This window comes from Pyrgilauda ruficollis, unplaced genomic scaffold (genome assembly GCF_017590135.1).
Source record: "Pyrgilauda ruficollis isolate IOZ18807 unplaced genomic scaffold, ASM1759013v1 scaffold225, whole genome shotgun sequence".
Taxonomy (NCBI): Eukaryota; Metazoa; Chordata; class Aves; order Passeriformes; family Passeridae; genus Pyrgilauda; species Pyrgilauda ruficollis.
This window is the reverse complement of record NW_024521984.1, coordinates 94,471-112,019: the sequence shown is the minus strand read 5'-3', so window position 1 is coordinate 112,019 and position 17,549 is coordinate 94,471. Positions and strand designations below refer to the sequence as shown.

At 45.7% G+C, this 17,549-nt stretch overlaps 1 protein-coding gene across 1 annotated transcript in view; it reads left to right on the top strand.

Moving 5' to 3' along the window:
* The window catches only part of LOC121354231 (protein Wnt-3a), an 88,331-nt gene that overhangs the window by 39,096 nt on the left and 31,686 nt on the right, over nt 1-17,549 (top strand). The window contains exon 2 of the mRNA XM_041468670.1: nt 11,683-11,924. Coding sequence (XP_041324604.1) covers nt 11,683-11,924 — 242 coding nt within the window. The remainder of the gene's footprint in view (nt 1-11,682; nt 11,925-17,549) is intronic.

The following is a 17,549-nucleotide window of genomic DNA, read 5'->3' as shown; positions in this document are numbered from 1 at the left end:
GATTTAAGATCCCTTAAGATCCCTTAAGATTTAAGATTCCTTTAAGATTTAAGATTTAAGATCCCTTTAAGGTCCCTCCCAACCCAGGCCATTCTGTGATTCCATGATTCTTCCTCCTTCCCCAGTTTCTTTGCCATTCATCAGCCTGACCCCTTCCAGATGTTTTCCATCCAGGCACTGCCTCACAGTCAAGAAGTTTCCACCCTGGAGAACAGTTCTGTTCCTCTGAGGGACATCAAGGCCCCACATCTGCCACGCCACGTGGAGAAGGAATCTTTGAGCCACGGCTCCTGGTGTGAGAGCACCAGACCCCAGCAGGCTCAGGGAGAGGAGCCTGGAGAGGAAAGCTTGCTCCTGCCCTGTGCTCTCTGGTGCTGCACACGTGGTGCCAGTGCTCTGGCTCTGGTTTTGGAATTTAGACCAGGTCTGGAAGAACTATTCATGTAAATCACCTTTTTTCACCCAAGAGATTTGGAGGGTGGGTGGCCTCTTACTTGAGAGTCATAAAATCATGGAATGGTTTGGGTTGGAAGGGACCTTAAAGCTCATCCCATTCCAACCCTGCCATGGCAGGGACACCTTCCACTATCCCAGCCTGCTCCAAGCCCCTTCCAGCCTGGCCTTGAACACTTCCAGGGATCCAGGGGCAGCCACAGCTTCTCTGGGAATTCCATCCCAGGGCCTCAGCACCCTCACAGTGAAGAATTCCTTTGAACACCTAGTCTAAATGTATAAAATATATATATATATATATATGCCTTCCTTTCTCCAAAACAGATTATGAAACCTTGACTTTAGGTCGTTGTCACTGTTGAGGGGTTGCCAAATGGAGGGATTTTGCTCAGCAACCCAAGAAAATTAAGCTGCCTTATGGCTGAAACCTCCCTGCCTGTTCCCTTCACAGCAGAATGAATTTTGGGCTGAAGGAGATCCAGCACATCCATTTCAGTAAACAGGAGGTAACTGCAGACAATGGTAAAAGTCAGTGCTGTAAAGCAAATTAAACCTTTCCCTTCTTTCTCGACAGCAGGTTTTACTGCGGTTGTTATTCTTTCTGTTGTGAGAGATGATCTCTGAGAGAGAATTCTTCTCTCTCTCAAGGTGTATACAAATGCCAGGACATCCACTGGCATTTTTCCTGTACCTCTGAGCGACTCATCAGTCTGTACCTCTTTAATTTTACTGAGATCTAGCTGAAACATGTCAAGGAGCCATGAGGATTTTTTTCCCATGCAAAGCAGTTTCTTTGCAAAAAAAAAAAAAAAAAATCCAGTTGTTCTGTTGCAGCAGAAATTGCACTTTCACTTGAGGAAAAAATCGTTTTCTAAGCAGTAAAAAAAGTTTTTAGCTTTGTCCTCATGGCAGTCTTGTTGCTGTTTTAGTGCTAAATAAGAGTTGTTTTCTCTTTGGGCTCTGGTGTTCATGTCCTTCCTCCATGTGGATTTTTTGTTGTCTAATACCAGGTCATCTTTTGCTGCAGCTCTTCCCAAAGAGAGGGAAGGAGAGGATAAGGAGCTCTCAGCCTTCTGCTGCTTTCCACATTTTTCTAAAAATACAGATCTGAAATGTATTCCTGGAGGAAAGTTTGTCCTTCCTCAGCAGCTCTCATGTTCCTTTCCCATATAGCAGGACCAGGATCCAAACAAATATTCCCCTTAGTCCACTCTGGGACAGAAATGGTCCTCAGAGAAGGTGTAGGATCTGTTTATTTCTATTTCTGACTCTGGAACAGCTGATTCCCTATTGATCAGTCCTTGAGTCGTTCAGAGGCATTGAATGAGAGAATTGTGACATTTCAGGCCAAAGGAGGAGCAGATTCCATGATGAATGAATGATATGAAAGGAAGCACAACCATAATTTATTGCCAAGTACTTAGAAGGTATTTTGATGGATAGTGCAAGTAGATGAAAAGCTCTTTTGGGTTTGGGATTTTTTTTTTTTTTCAGTTCATTAGTTCAAAGTGAAGCAACTTTTTCATGGTAGCAAAATCAGGCATGTGATCAGAAATCCTTTTTTTTCAAAAAATCAAAACATTTCACTTAGCTTTTGAGGTTCTGAGTATTTTAAGATAAGCATAAAAGATTTTTACACAAAATACAATTGCTTGCAAATCCATCCTCTATGAAACTGCTATTTTTACATTGGTCAGAAAAATTAAGCTTATTGTGAGTGCTTGGCAAATATGCCAAACTCAGAAGATTTCAGGGTGGGTTTTTTTTGTAATGTAAAAAAATTGTGCCCACTCCTAGCTGGCAGTTTCGGTAGAGTTGATAAAGTAATGTAGGAGTTTGCCCTTCCTCAGATGTTTAAGATTTGGACACAGTGACAAAGAGAAATGGCAAAATTCCCGATGAAACTGGAGCTGTGCTGTGGGTCTGCAAAGGAAACAATCCCTGAGGTTGCCCAATCCAAACTTCTAATTTGGTATCGATAATTACATTTTAAAAAAAATTAAAAAGCACATAACAGCGTGACAAGTTCCTTATTGACTGTCTGGGTGCAATAAAAGTCCTTAAACACATGCTCAGTTTTAAATATGTGTTCAAGCCCCACTGTTAACATGAGGCACTGGCTGAAGTGCTTCCCTAAATCAAGGCTTCCTGCATTTTCCTTAGGAGTATTTTATGACCAGAACAAAAAGTAGTTGTAGGATTCATTAGAGGGAAAAAAAAAAGAAAAAAAAAAAAGAAAAGAAAAGAAAAAAAAGAGAGAGAGTGCAAAAGGAAGGAAAAACAAAGAGGAGGAAACTTTATGGCTCCGTAAACAGCTGTAAGCAATGTCTCTGGTCGGGTCAGACCGGTCTGAGTTGACAAGGCAGTGTCTCCAATTATATAGCATGCTGTAGCCTGTAAAAATGAAATCAATTTGTTATTTTTCTGGGAGAACATTATAGCGTGAGTTCACACATTTGGTGAGCCTGATGACTCAGTGAAAGCCAGAGCAGGAGCTCGCAGCCCTGAGTGTGTGTGTGAGGGTCTGTGTGTGCCCAGTGCACCCAATGCATATTCACAGCACCTTCCCCAAGGAACGGGTGGGAAACGCGAGTGATTTGCTTTATCAGAGCAGTGGGCAGTGAAAATCCTGCTGTTCTCACCTAAAACCTCAAAATGACGGCGCTCTCCATCCGCGGTTCTCGTTTCAAAATTGGCTTCATGGCGGAGGAGTTTCAGGATAAAATTCCCCCAAGCACTTAAGCACTTAAGCAATTTAGAAGTCCAAATCCAATCTTTGCAGGGATCTGAGGTCTTTGAGCCCAGTCCTCCAAGGTATTTAGCACTGACATAGCCCAGGCCAGACCTCAGCGCAGGGGGATGAGCCTTAATGAGAGGTTTGAAACCACAATATGTACTTTATATTGCTGAGCATTTAAAAAAGGTTCAAGCTGGGATGCTTTAGGGGTGGGGGGGAACTGGGAGCATTAGGACTAGCCACAGTCCTAATTATTATTGAAATTCAGAGTAGGAGTCTAAATATCTTTGCATTGTGTAGGCATTTTTCATTGCCTAACATGTTGCATTATCCCTTCCCTCCATTCCCCTAATTTAGCACACCTGACCCAGAAAATTAGAGCTATTTTCACCTAAAACTTCATCCCAGTGCCCAAGTTATATAAGCATTGTGCTGGGGAGAAGGAGGCAGGTTCTTTTCCAGGCCAGCCAGTGGTTGCCTCACAAACACACATTCTTTCCATTTGTCATGAAACCCTGAGAGGGGTTAGGCTGGGAGAAGTCAGAAGTAAGGCAGCAAAGGTGTTTACATGAAACTTTAAATTACTCCCCTTTCATTTGCAAGTAACTGTTGTTCCTCGTCCCAGGTAAATTTATCCATCAGCAATATCATTAGATGAGTTCATTATAACCACGAGATTTACAGCGCTCATAAACTGCAGTGTAGGTGGCAGATTAAAATGTTAAGGCTTATACATCTCTAAAACCCTGCGCTGCCATCCTGGCACATTTTGGCAGATAAATGGAGCTGCATGGAGGCAGATCTCCAGCGGGGAGACCTCCAGGGAGCAGCCCCAGATGTAGGATGTGGAATGGAAGCAACACCAGGGTCACTGGGACCCGGATCCAGGCTTGAAAACGTGGTTTGAGGGGCCATTATTCTCCTGCCTGCGTTGTTTTTCAGATGACATGTGTAGCAAAGGAGTTAATTGCCTTGGGTAATTAAAGAGTTCCAAAGACTTTTTCCAAGGAACTGGGTTGTTAATACTTGTATTCTCTCTCCTCCTCTGTTCTGTAGATCCTAAGGGAAGACAAAGTCAAAGCAACATCTCTTGCGCTCAGAGTGGAAGGTGCTGAGTGTTGTGGTGTGCCTTAGTTCCTGTGGGAATTCGCTGTCCTGGCCAAACCTCAGCTCAGGGAATTTTGCTTTCTTAGCACCCACTTGAAGCTGCCACTGAGCTTATTATTTTTCAAATCCAGCCTCAAACCACTCTAAATAATCTGTCGTGCTCCACGTTAAGAGATAGCAAAGACCTTCCTTGGCCTCCTCTTCCAGCTCTCCAAGGATTTCTGAGATTCTGCCAAAAAAAAAAAAAAAAAAAGGGGTGAAATTCCCAATTCCTGCTTTCAGCTTGGGGGAAAAAAAAAAAAAAAGGTGTCCAGTTTATGTTCCTCATTTTTCCACGGCCAGTGCTGCCTCCTGGGCATCTCCAGTGATTCAGCCCACCTATCTGAGGCATCTCTCCCAGGATGGGCCGAGCTGCCCTCTGGAGATGCTGATCTTGCTCCACGGATTCGGGTAGACAGCGAGCTTGGCCGAGATTCCAAACTTTTAAATGGTCAAAGTCGGGTGAGGTGAGTCCCACGCTCAGAGATCCTCTGATGAAAGGTGCTGCAGAAACACAACGCTGCTGCATCATCACCATCACCGTGGTTGTTATTAATACAGGGCAAGGGTGAGGGAGTTATTATGGGAGAAAAGTCACCTCCAAACCTCTGTGTGTTTGCAGGATTGGACTCGGCCGCAAAATTATGTGCATACTTTCGGGGTTAGAGGAGAAAAAAATGGATTTAAATATAGCCATTGTGCTGTTCTTGGAGATGAATGAGGAATTATCCAGCAAGAACAGTTAACCCAGTAGGTTGCAGCCTTTTTCTTTTCCAGGCTGGAAGAAAAAAAATCTGGAAGGCCAGACACCTGCACAGTGAATTTGTGCTGTTTAACAGGCTTAGATTTCTTTTTGTGAACCTCTTTGAAATGCCTTAGTCTTGATAGGGAGATGCCCAGAGCCAAATGTTGAAGACCCCCTGCAATCAATGTTGCAGAGACTCATAATTTCTGAATTAAAATAGGACACTTCTGTAATTAGACTGCTTAGGCCTGAGCTTGATTGTTACTGGTCCATGCAAAACAAAAAACAACCTCCAAACTGAAAAAATATCTTTCATCAGAATCAGTTACTTGATTCATGTCTTCTAGAGCCTAACCTATCATTTTGCTGATCTGTGTTAAGGTGGTTTCCAAGTTTTCAACTAAAACAACAATTAAATTTTTTGTTATTGTCCACATTTTGTAGTTGCTTGGGTTTGGTGTAGTTTTAATGTCACAGAAGAAAACCACTTTGATGCAGGAGGGACATTAGTGAGCAGAACAATTTCCTTTTCCATTTAAAATAATGGGGTATGACAAGTTCCTCTTCTTTTAATTCTAAAATTTCTCTAGGTTTTGTTTTCATAGTAAAACAGGAAAAAAATCAAAGTCTATGCTGGAATATTGTTGTTTTCTGTAAAAAATAAGGCCTTTCAGTGAATGTAGAATTAGAAGTTTCCCTGCCTGTCCACCCACCTGGCCTCTGGGCTGGTGGTTCAGACCATAGAATCATAAAACCATACAATGGCCTGAGCTGGAGGAACCTTAAAGCCCATCCAGTGCCACCATCTGCCATGAGCAGGGACACCTTCCACTATCCCAGGTTGCTCCAAGCCCCATCCAACCTGGCCTTGGACACTTCCAGGGATCCAGGGGCAGCCACAGCTGCTCTGGGCACCCTGTGCCAGGGCCTGCCCACCCTCCCAGGGAACAATTCCTTCCCAATATCCCATCCATCCCTGCCCTCTGGCAGTTTGAAGCCATTCCCCCTTGTCCTGCCACTCTTGTAAATTGTCTCTCTCCATCCTTCTTGTGGGTCCAGGAAGGCCACAGTGAAGACACCCTGAAAGTCTTCTCTTTTCCAAGCTGAACAAATGCAATTCTCTCAGCCTTTCCTTGTAGGAACCATGCTCCATCCCTCAAATCAGCTTTGCAGCTGTTCTTTGGGCTCGCTCCAGCAGGTCCATGTGCTCCCCATGTGTCTACCCAAGAGTGCCATGAACATATCTGTGTCCAGAGTAGAAAAGACACAAAAAACCCCTCCATCTCCTGTTCCTGGTCTCAGGCTCTGGGATATCCTTCCCAGCTTCCAGCTGTCCATGTTAGATGGACACCAGACTCCATCTGTCTTGTGGCAGCCCTGTGTGGTGAGGGGTTTTTGGGAATTGACTTACAGAGACTCTTGACATTAGCCATGCATGGCAGCCCCCATCTTTGGAACCTTCACAGCCTTCCAGCTGCTCATTTCTCAAAAAAAAAAACAAAAAACCCAAAAAGTGGTTTTAGGCAGCCTCAGATACATGGATTTCATGCTTGAAGGTCAACTTGAAGGGTTATGGTGAGAGATGAGGGAGGGTCTGTTTGGGATGTTGTAGGATGGAGTGGGGGCTGCCCACTCATCACCTGCTTCCCTGTGAGCCCCTCTGGTGCCAGGAGATGTGAGACAACCCTTCAGTGTTTTAGGATCATAATACCACAGATGTATTGTGACAATACATCTTTTTAGAGAAACCACTTTTCACAATCTGTCTAAATTTCATCACGTGGCTGAGATTCTTCTAAGGGATGTGGCGCCTCAGAAAGGCAACCAAAGTGAGTTAGAAAGGAACAGGGGCTGAGCTGAACCTCTGGAAACCTGGATGAATTATAAGAAAGGATTTGGAGGAGGATTTTGGAAAGGATTTGGTGGCATCTTGCTGTTTGGGGGTTCCCTGCAAAGGGAGAAGCACTTAAGGTATCTACAAGAGAACAAAAATCCCCTCTGTTATGAGCAGATGGACATCCTTTAATTTGACTTCTTCACCAGGACTAGCTGGACAAAAGGAGTAAAGTCACTCCTGGTGCTCAGTTTTTAATATTTGGTGGGATCAAGACCCCCTCAGGGTCTTACCCCGGGTCATTTGGCAAGTTGCACCCTTGCTGTTCAGCATTAATAAATTAAGTTATTTTCCCTGTGTTCGGGACCCCAGAAGGACATCCCTGGAGGAAGCTCTCAAAAAGCCTCTCCAGGATGAATAGCAAAACAAAGCTCAGGAATGACAGAATCCAGGGAGAAGCAAGCAGCTGTAGGAGTCTCCACACGCTGCTCCTGATGTGTCAAGGACTTTTGACACGCCGAGAAGGTGGTGACCTTGAAAAGTCAGCAGAGTGGTGCTGTACAGTGAGGTCATCCAGAGCTGAAACCTTCTCTTTTTCTGAAAAAACCTCAGAGCAGGTATTTCCTGCATATTTCTCCCTCCTAACCTGGCTGGGGTGTCCATTCCAAGAGGGAGGGTACATGTAATTTATTAAGAAGGTGGCCAGGTACTTATTTACAACGGCTCTGCTGAAGGAGCAGATAGATTGAGATAAGGGAAATGAAGAGCTCTCTAGGTGTGTTGGCAAAGAAAAATGCTCACTGGAGGTTGAATTAAACACTTCAGGGCATGCAAGGCTTAAAGATAAGCTAAGAACTTTGGCTGTGGACATACAGAGCAGTGTTTTCATGGCTCCTCCTGCACTAATGGGAAGAAAAGCCTGATTGGTTTGAAAGGAACAACTCTTTGACCCTTTCCTTTGGTTCAGACTTGAGCAGAGCCTGTTCTGGGCATGAGTGTGTTTGTAAAATTGAGAGCTTCAGGAATTCTCCACGGAAAAGGAGAGGTTGGGGTCAGTGCATCCAGGAAGTGGTGGTGCTTAGGGAATTTGAAGGTGATGCCTGGTTAGACCACAGTAGATGACACTCAGCCCATTTCTCGACACCACATTTTCAAAATTACCCACATGAAGGAGATTGTTTAGGAGGAGAACTCAGGAGAGTGGAAAAATGCAAATGGCAGGTTTGATCATTGGAAACAGTGAGGAAAAAAAATGAATGATGGGAGCTACGAGAGAGTTGAGCAACTCTGAAATGAGATTCCGATCTTTATAGACTTTCCCAATCTTTTCTAAAGGTTTGGTTGTTGGGTTGTTGTTGGGTTTTTTCTGGGTGGAGGAGAAGGTTGGAAGGTTCATAAGGTTCCCACCTGATGATCAATAATAATGACAGGGAGCTGAAAGAACTGGGTTCTCCTAAAGATAAATTGACTTTAGAGAGGGAGAAAGTGTTTACACCTGGAAGCAAAGTAGAAACCAAAAGAGGGTGCTCGGGGAGATGTTATCACACTCCAGGAGCTGCGAGTGAGCCAGGAGCAGGAGCAGGAGGAGGAGGAGGAGGAGAGGAAGGTGCTGAGCTCTGCTCAACAGCAGAGCCACTGCTCACGGGGAGATGCTTTGAGATTCCACCCTGCACCTCCAGCTGAGGGTCAAGTGGCTCCACAGTGCCCCATGAAACGCCAAATTTGCGTTGCACCGTCTCGGGGCCTGATGACACCTTGAGAACAAGGCTCTTGCTGGAGATTGTCTTTTGCAGATTAAACTTTCCAGACTGTAACGCAGATCAAAGTGAGGTGTGACTGTTTCCCTGCTGTACTGAGCAGGGAGCAGTGTGAAAAAGCAATTAGAGGTATTTCTATATGATTTTGGGTTTTTTTTTAATCTTAGATAACCTTCCCAGCAACGGAAATGAATATTTGAGGGCACCAACCTATAAACTCCTCTTCCTATGACTGGTATTTTCATTTTACCACTGTAGTAACCACCAAAAAAACCCAACCCAGAGATAGGCTTGAGTTTGGCTGTTCATATGGTTAAAGTTTATGAGGTTGGAATCCTAAACTCCATCAGGGGCCTACTGATACAGGTCAGAAAATCCTTCTGGCTTCACAGCATTGTGGATGGAGCCTGCAGCGGGTTGATGGTAACTCAGTGGATGCTTTATCTTTGTTGGGAAGTGGGTAAGGGACTTTGGAAAGCTTTAGGAAGGATGTTGGTGACTGTAGTTGATGTGGAAACAAACTCTACAGATGTTCCCACAAAGTTAACCTCAGACACCAGAAAACATCCACATTTTTGACTCCCGGTAGTCAGTGGCTGGAGGATGAGTAGGAACAAATAAACTAATGTTTTTCCCTGGAGACCAATAAAGGAATCTCTCCAGATGGTTTACAGAGACAGGACCACTTACCTCCCAATCCTAAAGCTGGGAATACCTCCTAAGTCCCAGTCTTGTGGGAGTTCAAACGCTTAAAATTCGGGTATGTGGCACCCAAGGTGACGGAGGTAACTCAGCAAGTCCTCTGAAGCCTGAAACAATGTTTTAGAAGGTGTCTTTAGTCCAGAAATTTTGGTCCAGTGCTTTGTATAATATTTAACAGAGAAACAAGAATGTACACTTGGCACAGGCTCCATTTCACAGATGGCATTCTGCCAGCTGTGTACCCTGAATTAATCTAAAGCTCAAAAAACCCCATATCTAGCCACTGAGATGAGGAAAATTAGTTTAATGGGTCCTTTCCTCAGTTTTTTCCTGTGGGTTCCTGCAGAAACTTGTCTCCTTCCTCCAGCTGAGCTCCTCTGCATGGCCTTCAACCCAGGGCTGAACTTTCCTGGGTGGGATAGTTTCAAGGAACTTCTCCATCCTCGTTGTCAGGGATCATGGAGTGATTCACCTGGAGATTTCCAGGGTGCAGACATGCCCCAGCCACCCAGGGGGGTTTGAGTCTCGCCAGCACAGCCTCTGGGGGCCAGGCCATGATTCACCTGAACTGGGCAGGGGAAGTGTGGCCTGGAAATGTCTGCTTCTGTCTGATTGCAAAAGCAGCCTGGGGTCGGCAGATCAGCTGGAGACACCCCAGCAAGCACTGGAGTGTGAGTGACAGGGACACAATTTTGGGTCAGGGTGAGCTCCTTCCTCCCTTTTAATGTGATGGAAAAAAGGGGCACTTCTGGAGGGCAGTTCATGCCATCCGTCTCAGCCTCCCTGCCTGGGGTAGGATGAATTGTCCTCTAATGTTGAGATTAATCATCTCCCAGAAGTCCAGCAGAGCTGGAAAGAGGTATCTAAGTTCAGGAAATCAGCTGGAAATCCTTTGCTTTTCCACAAACCTTCCACCTTGTCTGTCTAAAGTTCATTTAATGGAAGGCACCTTCTTGGCTGAGCTGATTATCCAGGTTCTAAACTCCTAGCTGGAGCCATTTGGGATCCTTATTTGCTTGTAAGGCTTAGTCTGAAGTTGGCAAAGCCCTTGAGATGTAGCTCCTGACCATGTGAATGTCACCTTCTTCTCACTTCTGTCCCCTCTTGACCAGATCCTCTCCAGGCAAGGAGTTAATTGGCTGCAAGGACTCTTCTCTTTAAAACAAAGTAATTTTAAAATAATTTTTATCCTAGCTTAGAGAACTGCTAAAGTCAAGCTAATTTTCTTCTGGACTTTGGCAACGATAGAATTCTTGTGTTATTTTTTAAGTGAGAGCAAAAGAGAGTGAAGGCTTTATTCCCTGACAGCCCTGTTGATAATTCAAACACACCAGGCTGTTCCCTAATGAAAACCACACAGCAAAAAATGAATGTAAACAGAAATACACACTGCCCAGGCAGGTTCCTCTTTGTCATTAATTCAGGGCAGAAAAGACAATCAAGAGATTTAATTAGAAGAAAAGGAAATTATACTCTAAAAATCCCTTCAGTTTTAGTAATCAAGGTTATTATTAGAAGCACCAGTAAAAAACACTTTAAAAATCTATCTAATTAGCTGCATATCTGCTGATCTCCCTGCAGAGCTGACTTGTTTGTCTCCAAGGCTTCACCAACATGAAGGTTTATGGACACTCTTTTCAAGACTTCCACTGGGCTGAGCACTGAGTTTACACTCAAGTTTAATTGGGATTGGTTTTTGGTTGTTGGTTTGGTTTGCCTTTAATTTCACTCCCCTCACTTTAAGCAAAGCCCCACAGAATGATGCTGTTCTCCATCCCAAATTCTTGGTGCTGCATTTCCAGAGACCCAGAGCTCGATGGCTTCAGCTGCTGGAGTTATTCCTTTGGGTAGCTCTGAAAGTGCTTGTGACTCAGCTGCCAAAATTTCCTATAAAACATCTTGTACAGGTGTGCTTGTGTCTGAGAGAAAGAAATGCATGTTTGAACCCCTGATTGCATAGGAAATTGTCTGTATGAGCTGAGTGAGGGAGGGAGGGAGGGAGGGAGGAAGGAAGGAAGGAAGGAAGGAAGGAAGGACATATTTCACAGCACAATGATGAATTAAGGCTTTGGGAGGATAAAGAAAAGGGCAGAGGAAGATACTAAAAGTAGTGTTTTTTGCCTTGCTGGTCATGTGAGGAACTGCAGGAGATATTTTGGGGAACGATAACAATGAAAATGGTGTTTTCTGGTGAGGAGGAATGCAGAGAAACTAAAGATGTTGATATATTCTGTCCCCATTCTTCTTAACCAAGCACAAAGGTAAAACCCAGCCTGACTGCATCTCTTTTCCCATTTTTCTTGCCCAGGTCCCTGGCCATTGGTCACCAGTACTCATCCCTGGGGACTCAGCCCATCCTCTGCGGGAGCATCCCGGGCCTGGTGCCCAAGCAGCTGCGCTTCTGTCGGAACTACGTGGAGATCATGCCCAGCGTGGCAGAAGGTGTAAAGATCGGCATCCAGGAGTGCCAACACCAGTTTCGGGGCAGAAGGTGGAACTGCACCACTGTCAACGACAGCTTAGCCATCTTCGGGCCCGTGCTGGATAAAGGTGAGTGAGGAGCTGCGGGTTTGGGAGGATGGATGTGGCAGCAGAGATCTTGAGAAACCTCCCGTGAGCTTGTTCCCTTCTGAAAAAAATCCTGTGAAATGTGCTGCAAGAGACAGGGCTTGAGCTGGATAAAGGAGTAGGGTTATCTCAGTTCCAGCTGGGAGGATGAGGTTGGACTGGAGACCTCCCTGAGTCCCTTTCAGCATGAGTTATCCCATGATCCTGCACCCCTGGGAATGAGCACAGGGGGTTACTGTGTTCGCAGTGCTCAAGCTGGACCTGGCTCCTTTTCTGAGCCCGTGCTGTGATTTCAGCTCTCTAGAGGATGGCAGAGGGGAAATGATGGGCTGTTGGGGATGGTTCCTAGAGACTGGACTTCTCAGATAATAACAGTTTTTATACTATCATGGAATACAATGAAGATCAAAGGCCTGGGGAAATCACCATCAATTAATGCTTCTGCTTTCCTTGGTTGTGAACACAGTAAATTAGGACAGGGTGCAAATTCAGGCACCTGTTTCTGCACCCTTTGACAGAAGTGGGAACTCTTAAAAATTTTTTTGTCCTAGGTTGTTGAATCTTGTGAGATTTAAGCCCTAAGCTAAGCTTAAGTATCTGATCTTTTCCCTTATAAGTTGGTACCCCCCTGTGAGAACTCCATTATCATCCTTTGAACTTGTTGGGTGTCTTTTAAAATCCAGCCTGCTCCTGCTGGTCTCACTAAGTCTGGGATAAGTTTTACCTTTCCCTTTAGCACAAAAGGGTCCTTCCTTCCTTCCTTCCTTCCTTCCTTCCTTCCTTCCTTCCTTCCTTCCTTCCTTCCTTCCTTCCTTCCTTCCTTCCTTCCTTCCTTCCTTCCTTCCTTCCTTCCCTTCTTTCCCTTCTTTCCCTTCCTTCCCTTCCTTTCCTTTCCTCCCTCATATGAAAGAGGGAGCATCTGGAGTATTTTCATATTGTATATAATTGATCTTTACCCACCTTGGGGTATGCTCTGCAGTGCTTCCCATCTGGTTTATTTTTTAGTTTTCCCCCCACTGCATTACTCAGAACAGATTTGGGCGTTTTCTTCCCCCAGACCAGGTTGCTCCAAGCCCCATCCAACCTGGCCTTGAGGACTCCCAGGGATGGGGAGTCCACGACCTCTCTGGGCAATGTTCTCCCAGAGAGTCTGGGATTTTACACCCCACATCTCCTGTAGCAATTATCCTCATGGATAAACTGCTCCTCACGTCCCTGCTGACCGGAGGAACCCCAATCCCACAATCTGCCAAATTCCCTTATCTCCCACAGTGCCGGCACCAAGGGTCTGTCCCTGCTCCACACTGGAGGCTCTCTGTAGCCAGGCTCGGGGAGGGAGAGGAGACTGGGACGATTTCATAACTGAAGAATGTTGTTCCTTGAGGGAGAATCAAACCACCCTTCAGTTTTGCTTCACCTACAGCAGGAGGGGGGGAGAAAAAAAAACAGCTCAGTCGCATTCTTGTGCGGCAGATCCCCCAGGGTAGGAACATACTTGAGCTCCTACCCAGAAAGAGAGAAGGGGAAAAGGAGACAGAGAAAGCAAGGAAGCAAAAATCTGTTTTGCAGCTTGGATTTTAAGTCACCCAGGATCTGAGTGCAGCTGTCCTGGGAGGCAGTGGGGTTCCCATCCTCCCTCAGTGGCTCCTAAAGCATCTCCCCTTTGCCTCACAGGCTATCTGCACTCCTTTCACTGAAAAGGATCGATTTTAATGCCTTCAGGAAATCCTTTCCAGGCCCAAATCTTGCCGAGGCTGCCTCACAATCTGTGGTAGCTCATTGCTCATTCAGGACTAGGCTTGAGCTGTGATTCAGCAGTGCCAAACTGTCACCAGACTCTGGTCCTGTTAAGAGCCATGTTCTGATATCTCATCTAAGACCAGACTCTTTTTCCCCCATCAGCCTTTTTATGGAAAAAGATCCCATATGTTTTAGCTAAGACTATATTTATGTATATTTTTTTTTTTTAGCCAGGCCTGATCTCCAGAGGTCTCTTCCAACCCTAGCAATTCTGGGATTTTGGAGTGAATCACACATTAAACAGGAATGGCGTTGATGAGCTTAGCTACCAGGGAATGGTGATGTCCAGGGGATCCTGTCCTGCTGCTGTTGAAGGCAACACTTGACCCTAAATCCCTCTTGCTCTTTGTGTGTCACCCAGGGCAGAGGAAGAGCAGAAATCCCTCATCCCACCCTGTTTGAGTACTTCCCTATTCAATTATCCAGAGAGGTGTGGACTCTCTATCCCTGGGAGTGTCCAAGGCCAGGCTGGATGGGCTTGGAGCAACCTGGGAAAGTGGAAGGTGTCCCTGCCTGTGGAATGTGTCCCTGCCCATGGAAGGGGTGTAACGAGATGAGCTTTAGGGTCAGGGCTGTGGGACGGGGTTTTTCTCCTCCTCTGTGGTCTTGGGAGTGTATGGGCAGGAGTGCAGCTTCATGGAGAAACATTCAGACAGGTGCCACTGCTGGGTCTTCCTTGCAAATCCCCAGGAAATGGGAGTTTTGGTCAGTTTGGACTACTTGGAATGCAAAAACCAGGATTCGTGTATGGGGAAAGAATTGAGTCTGATCTCTTTCTCTCTATCTAAACTTATTCTGCTTATTGTTTCTGATCTAAAGACACTACAACTCATTTCTAGTATGCCAGAAACTCAAATCTCAACTTCTGGACAGTAGAAAGAACCTCCCACTTACATTTTTGCAACAAAATAATCAAAAAGAAAAATCCTGTAATATTGAAAGGGAAAATACTGTTATTTGTTTCTCCACCTGTATTTTATGAAGCGGAGAAAACCATGGCAATGGCCACATGACCTGAAGTGACCACTGAGCCACAGCTCATGCTCAGCCACTTGTCTGAGAGGCCTGGCAGTTTTTAATGCAGTTGTTGCACCTTTCAGTTTACCAAAGAGAAGGGAAGATTTTTGAGTTGCCTCTAAAAAGACGCAGGATAAAACTTTAGAGGATGTAGGAGAAGGCCACCTCATCACCGACAGCAGAAAGTGAGCAGTGCAACCTGACAGGCATTTTCCATCTCCAGCTGAAGTGCCATGCATTGGGAATTGTGCCTTTTGCCTTTATTTTAGCTTTTGTTGCCTGAAGAGGCTGTTCATGCTTAAGCTGTGAGTTTAGAGTCTCTCGGTGCCGCGTGAGCTCTCTTTGAAACTCCTCTGGGCAGAAATATGAACCAATCTCCAGAGAAGTAATACAATTAAAGCTTATCATGGCCCTGTCTCTTTAAAGGACCTCAGCACATAATTAAGTCAAAATAAAAGTTTCCTCTCTCTCCTCCCCCCCATTCAATAAAAGTAAATTACCTCCAACTATTTAAGCCCGCTGTTCGTTTAAATTTAAAAAGGGAGCCCTTGTCTATCTATTTCTTTCACTCACTCCCACCTCCTTCTGCTAAAGACTGGCCAGGGCTTTAAACCTGCCAGCTGGGCTGAGAAATGGTTAATAGTTATTGTGGAGGAGCAGCTTTTAATGAACTATTGAAGAATGATACATTGATGGAGTAATGGGAGTTTAAGTCTCTCTGTAATGAAACAGGTTCTCAGCGCCGACCCATTGTGGTGTAAATACGGCACGTCTCTCCCACTGTTTGGTCAGGACTAAATAGCAGAGGCCAGAGGGGGGTCTGCTTATGGGGTCTCCGCTTTAGTTAATCAATCTGATTGGATTAGGGTCACTGCGATCCCTAATAATGTCAAAGGTTACGCCAAACTGGATTAAATGCTTTGTTGGAGAGGGCTCGGATTCTTTCAGCCCCGGCCGGCAGGGCTTGTTTATTAGACTTTAACACTCGTGTGCAGCCTTGGGAAGCCCTTTCTGTGCACACTGGGAGCACGAGGGGGTGGGAAGGAGCCGGGGCACGGGTGTCCCGTGGCTCTGCACCCATGGGATGTGTCCTGTGAGGATGTACATCAAATCCCCCAGCGGACAAATGAGAGCCTAATGGGTGACCGAGGCCCGTGGGGCATAAATTCATTCCGGAAATAATGGCTGGCCACTGACCCCGCTCTGAGGCAAATGTCGAGAGTCACAGCAGTGGTGGTGTGACCCTCTGCTCGTGTCCCTTGGGGTTAATCCTGTCTGTGTCCAGCAAAGCCCTGTCCTTTCACTGAATTCACAGAATTCACAGGATTCCCAGAATGCCAGCTGAGCACAGGCATCTTTCCGGGAGTTGCAGAGAGAGATAAAATCACCCCTGAGTCTCCTTTTCTCCTGAGTCTCCTTTCTGGTGCAGCCCCTCTTTGGGCACCCACCAGGCTGAGCATGGGATGAAATATGGAGTATTTCAGACCACTGCATTGCTTTGCTGTTAAACTGGGGGGTGATAGGGCCTTTCAGCACTTCCATCTCAAATCAAGGTGGGATGGGATCTCCCTGTCATCTTAGCCAGAATGACCACAAAGCCTAAACATTTCCTATTGTCTTCGCTCACCGCGTTCCTGCAGATGACACTGTCCTACAGTGTCCTTCAGGCAGTGACACCAAATAACCCCTTTGAAGGTCCCTGGCAGTGGAGAGGGGCAGCACTAACAGTGTGTTACCGGCAGGGATCTGAAATCCCTGGATCTCCAGTGCCTCATTCCTTCCCACAGCAGAGCACACAATGCCTGTTCATGGCCTGACGTGACTGTCATTATCCAAGCAGGCTTCTTGCGTGATCCAGACTGGAGAATTTCCCCTCGAGACTTCTGGAATGAACCCAAAATCTGAATTTGACTGCAACATCTATTCCCAAAGGACATTTTGCCTTGACATATCACCAAGAGATAGACAGCCTCCTCTTAACAAATCTCCTCCCCTGCTCTGGTGTTGACAACCAGCCCCTCTATCTTCTCTTCTAGCACTGACCATTTTCTTTGCTGCTTAGACTTCCTAAAAAGTTAAAACTGGGGCCTGCAGAAGAGCAGTGGGTCAGCAAAACTTTGAGTCCTTGATGCCAGACAGTGAGACAGGTCGAGGTAGTTCCAGTTGTTGCTGGGGTCCTCCAGGGCATGATTCATCTGATGTATTCCAGACAGTTCGGATTAAATTATTCACACCCTGACGTTTCTACACGTCTCCATCAATCACTGAGGGAATCCAGGGAGACTGGCTCTGGATGAGAAGACTCTTGCTCCCAGGGACTACATGAAGGGCAGAGCAGGCATCTGTCTAGCTCCTGAGAGAGGTGGGATTCAAATCACATCCAGTTTCTTGTGGAATGCTGGGCACTGTCACCTTTGCTGTCAGGCTGATTTTGGGCTCGGCTCATTTGTGAAGTTTGGTTTATTTTGGACTCCAGACATTTTGGGGATAAGCCCCATGTGTTCTTTCTCTCAAGAAACCCCAAACAAAGCTGTGTTCAAGGGCTGACTCTTCACCATTGTGGATGAGGAAGCTCATCTCATGTCTGGTGAAATCCATGCGAGTTTTTCCCCAGATCAGGCAAGAATGGAACAAGACTTTAAAATTCAGTTATAATCCCTTGGAGTCACAAGTCTCCTCCGTATTTTTTTCTTGCTGTGTCATAACAGCATCGCTCCCCAGGCTCCCTGATGGGCCTGATCTCATCTCCCAGAGTTAGCTGTCAAAGTCTGGGCGAGTCACCCCAGGCTC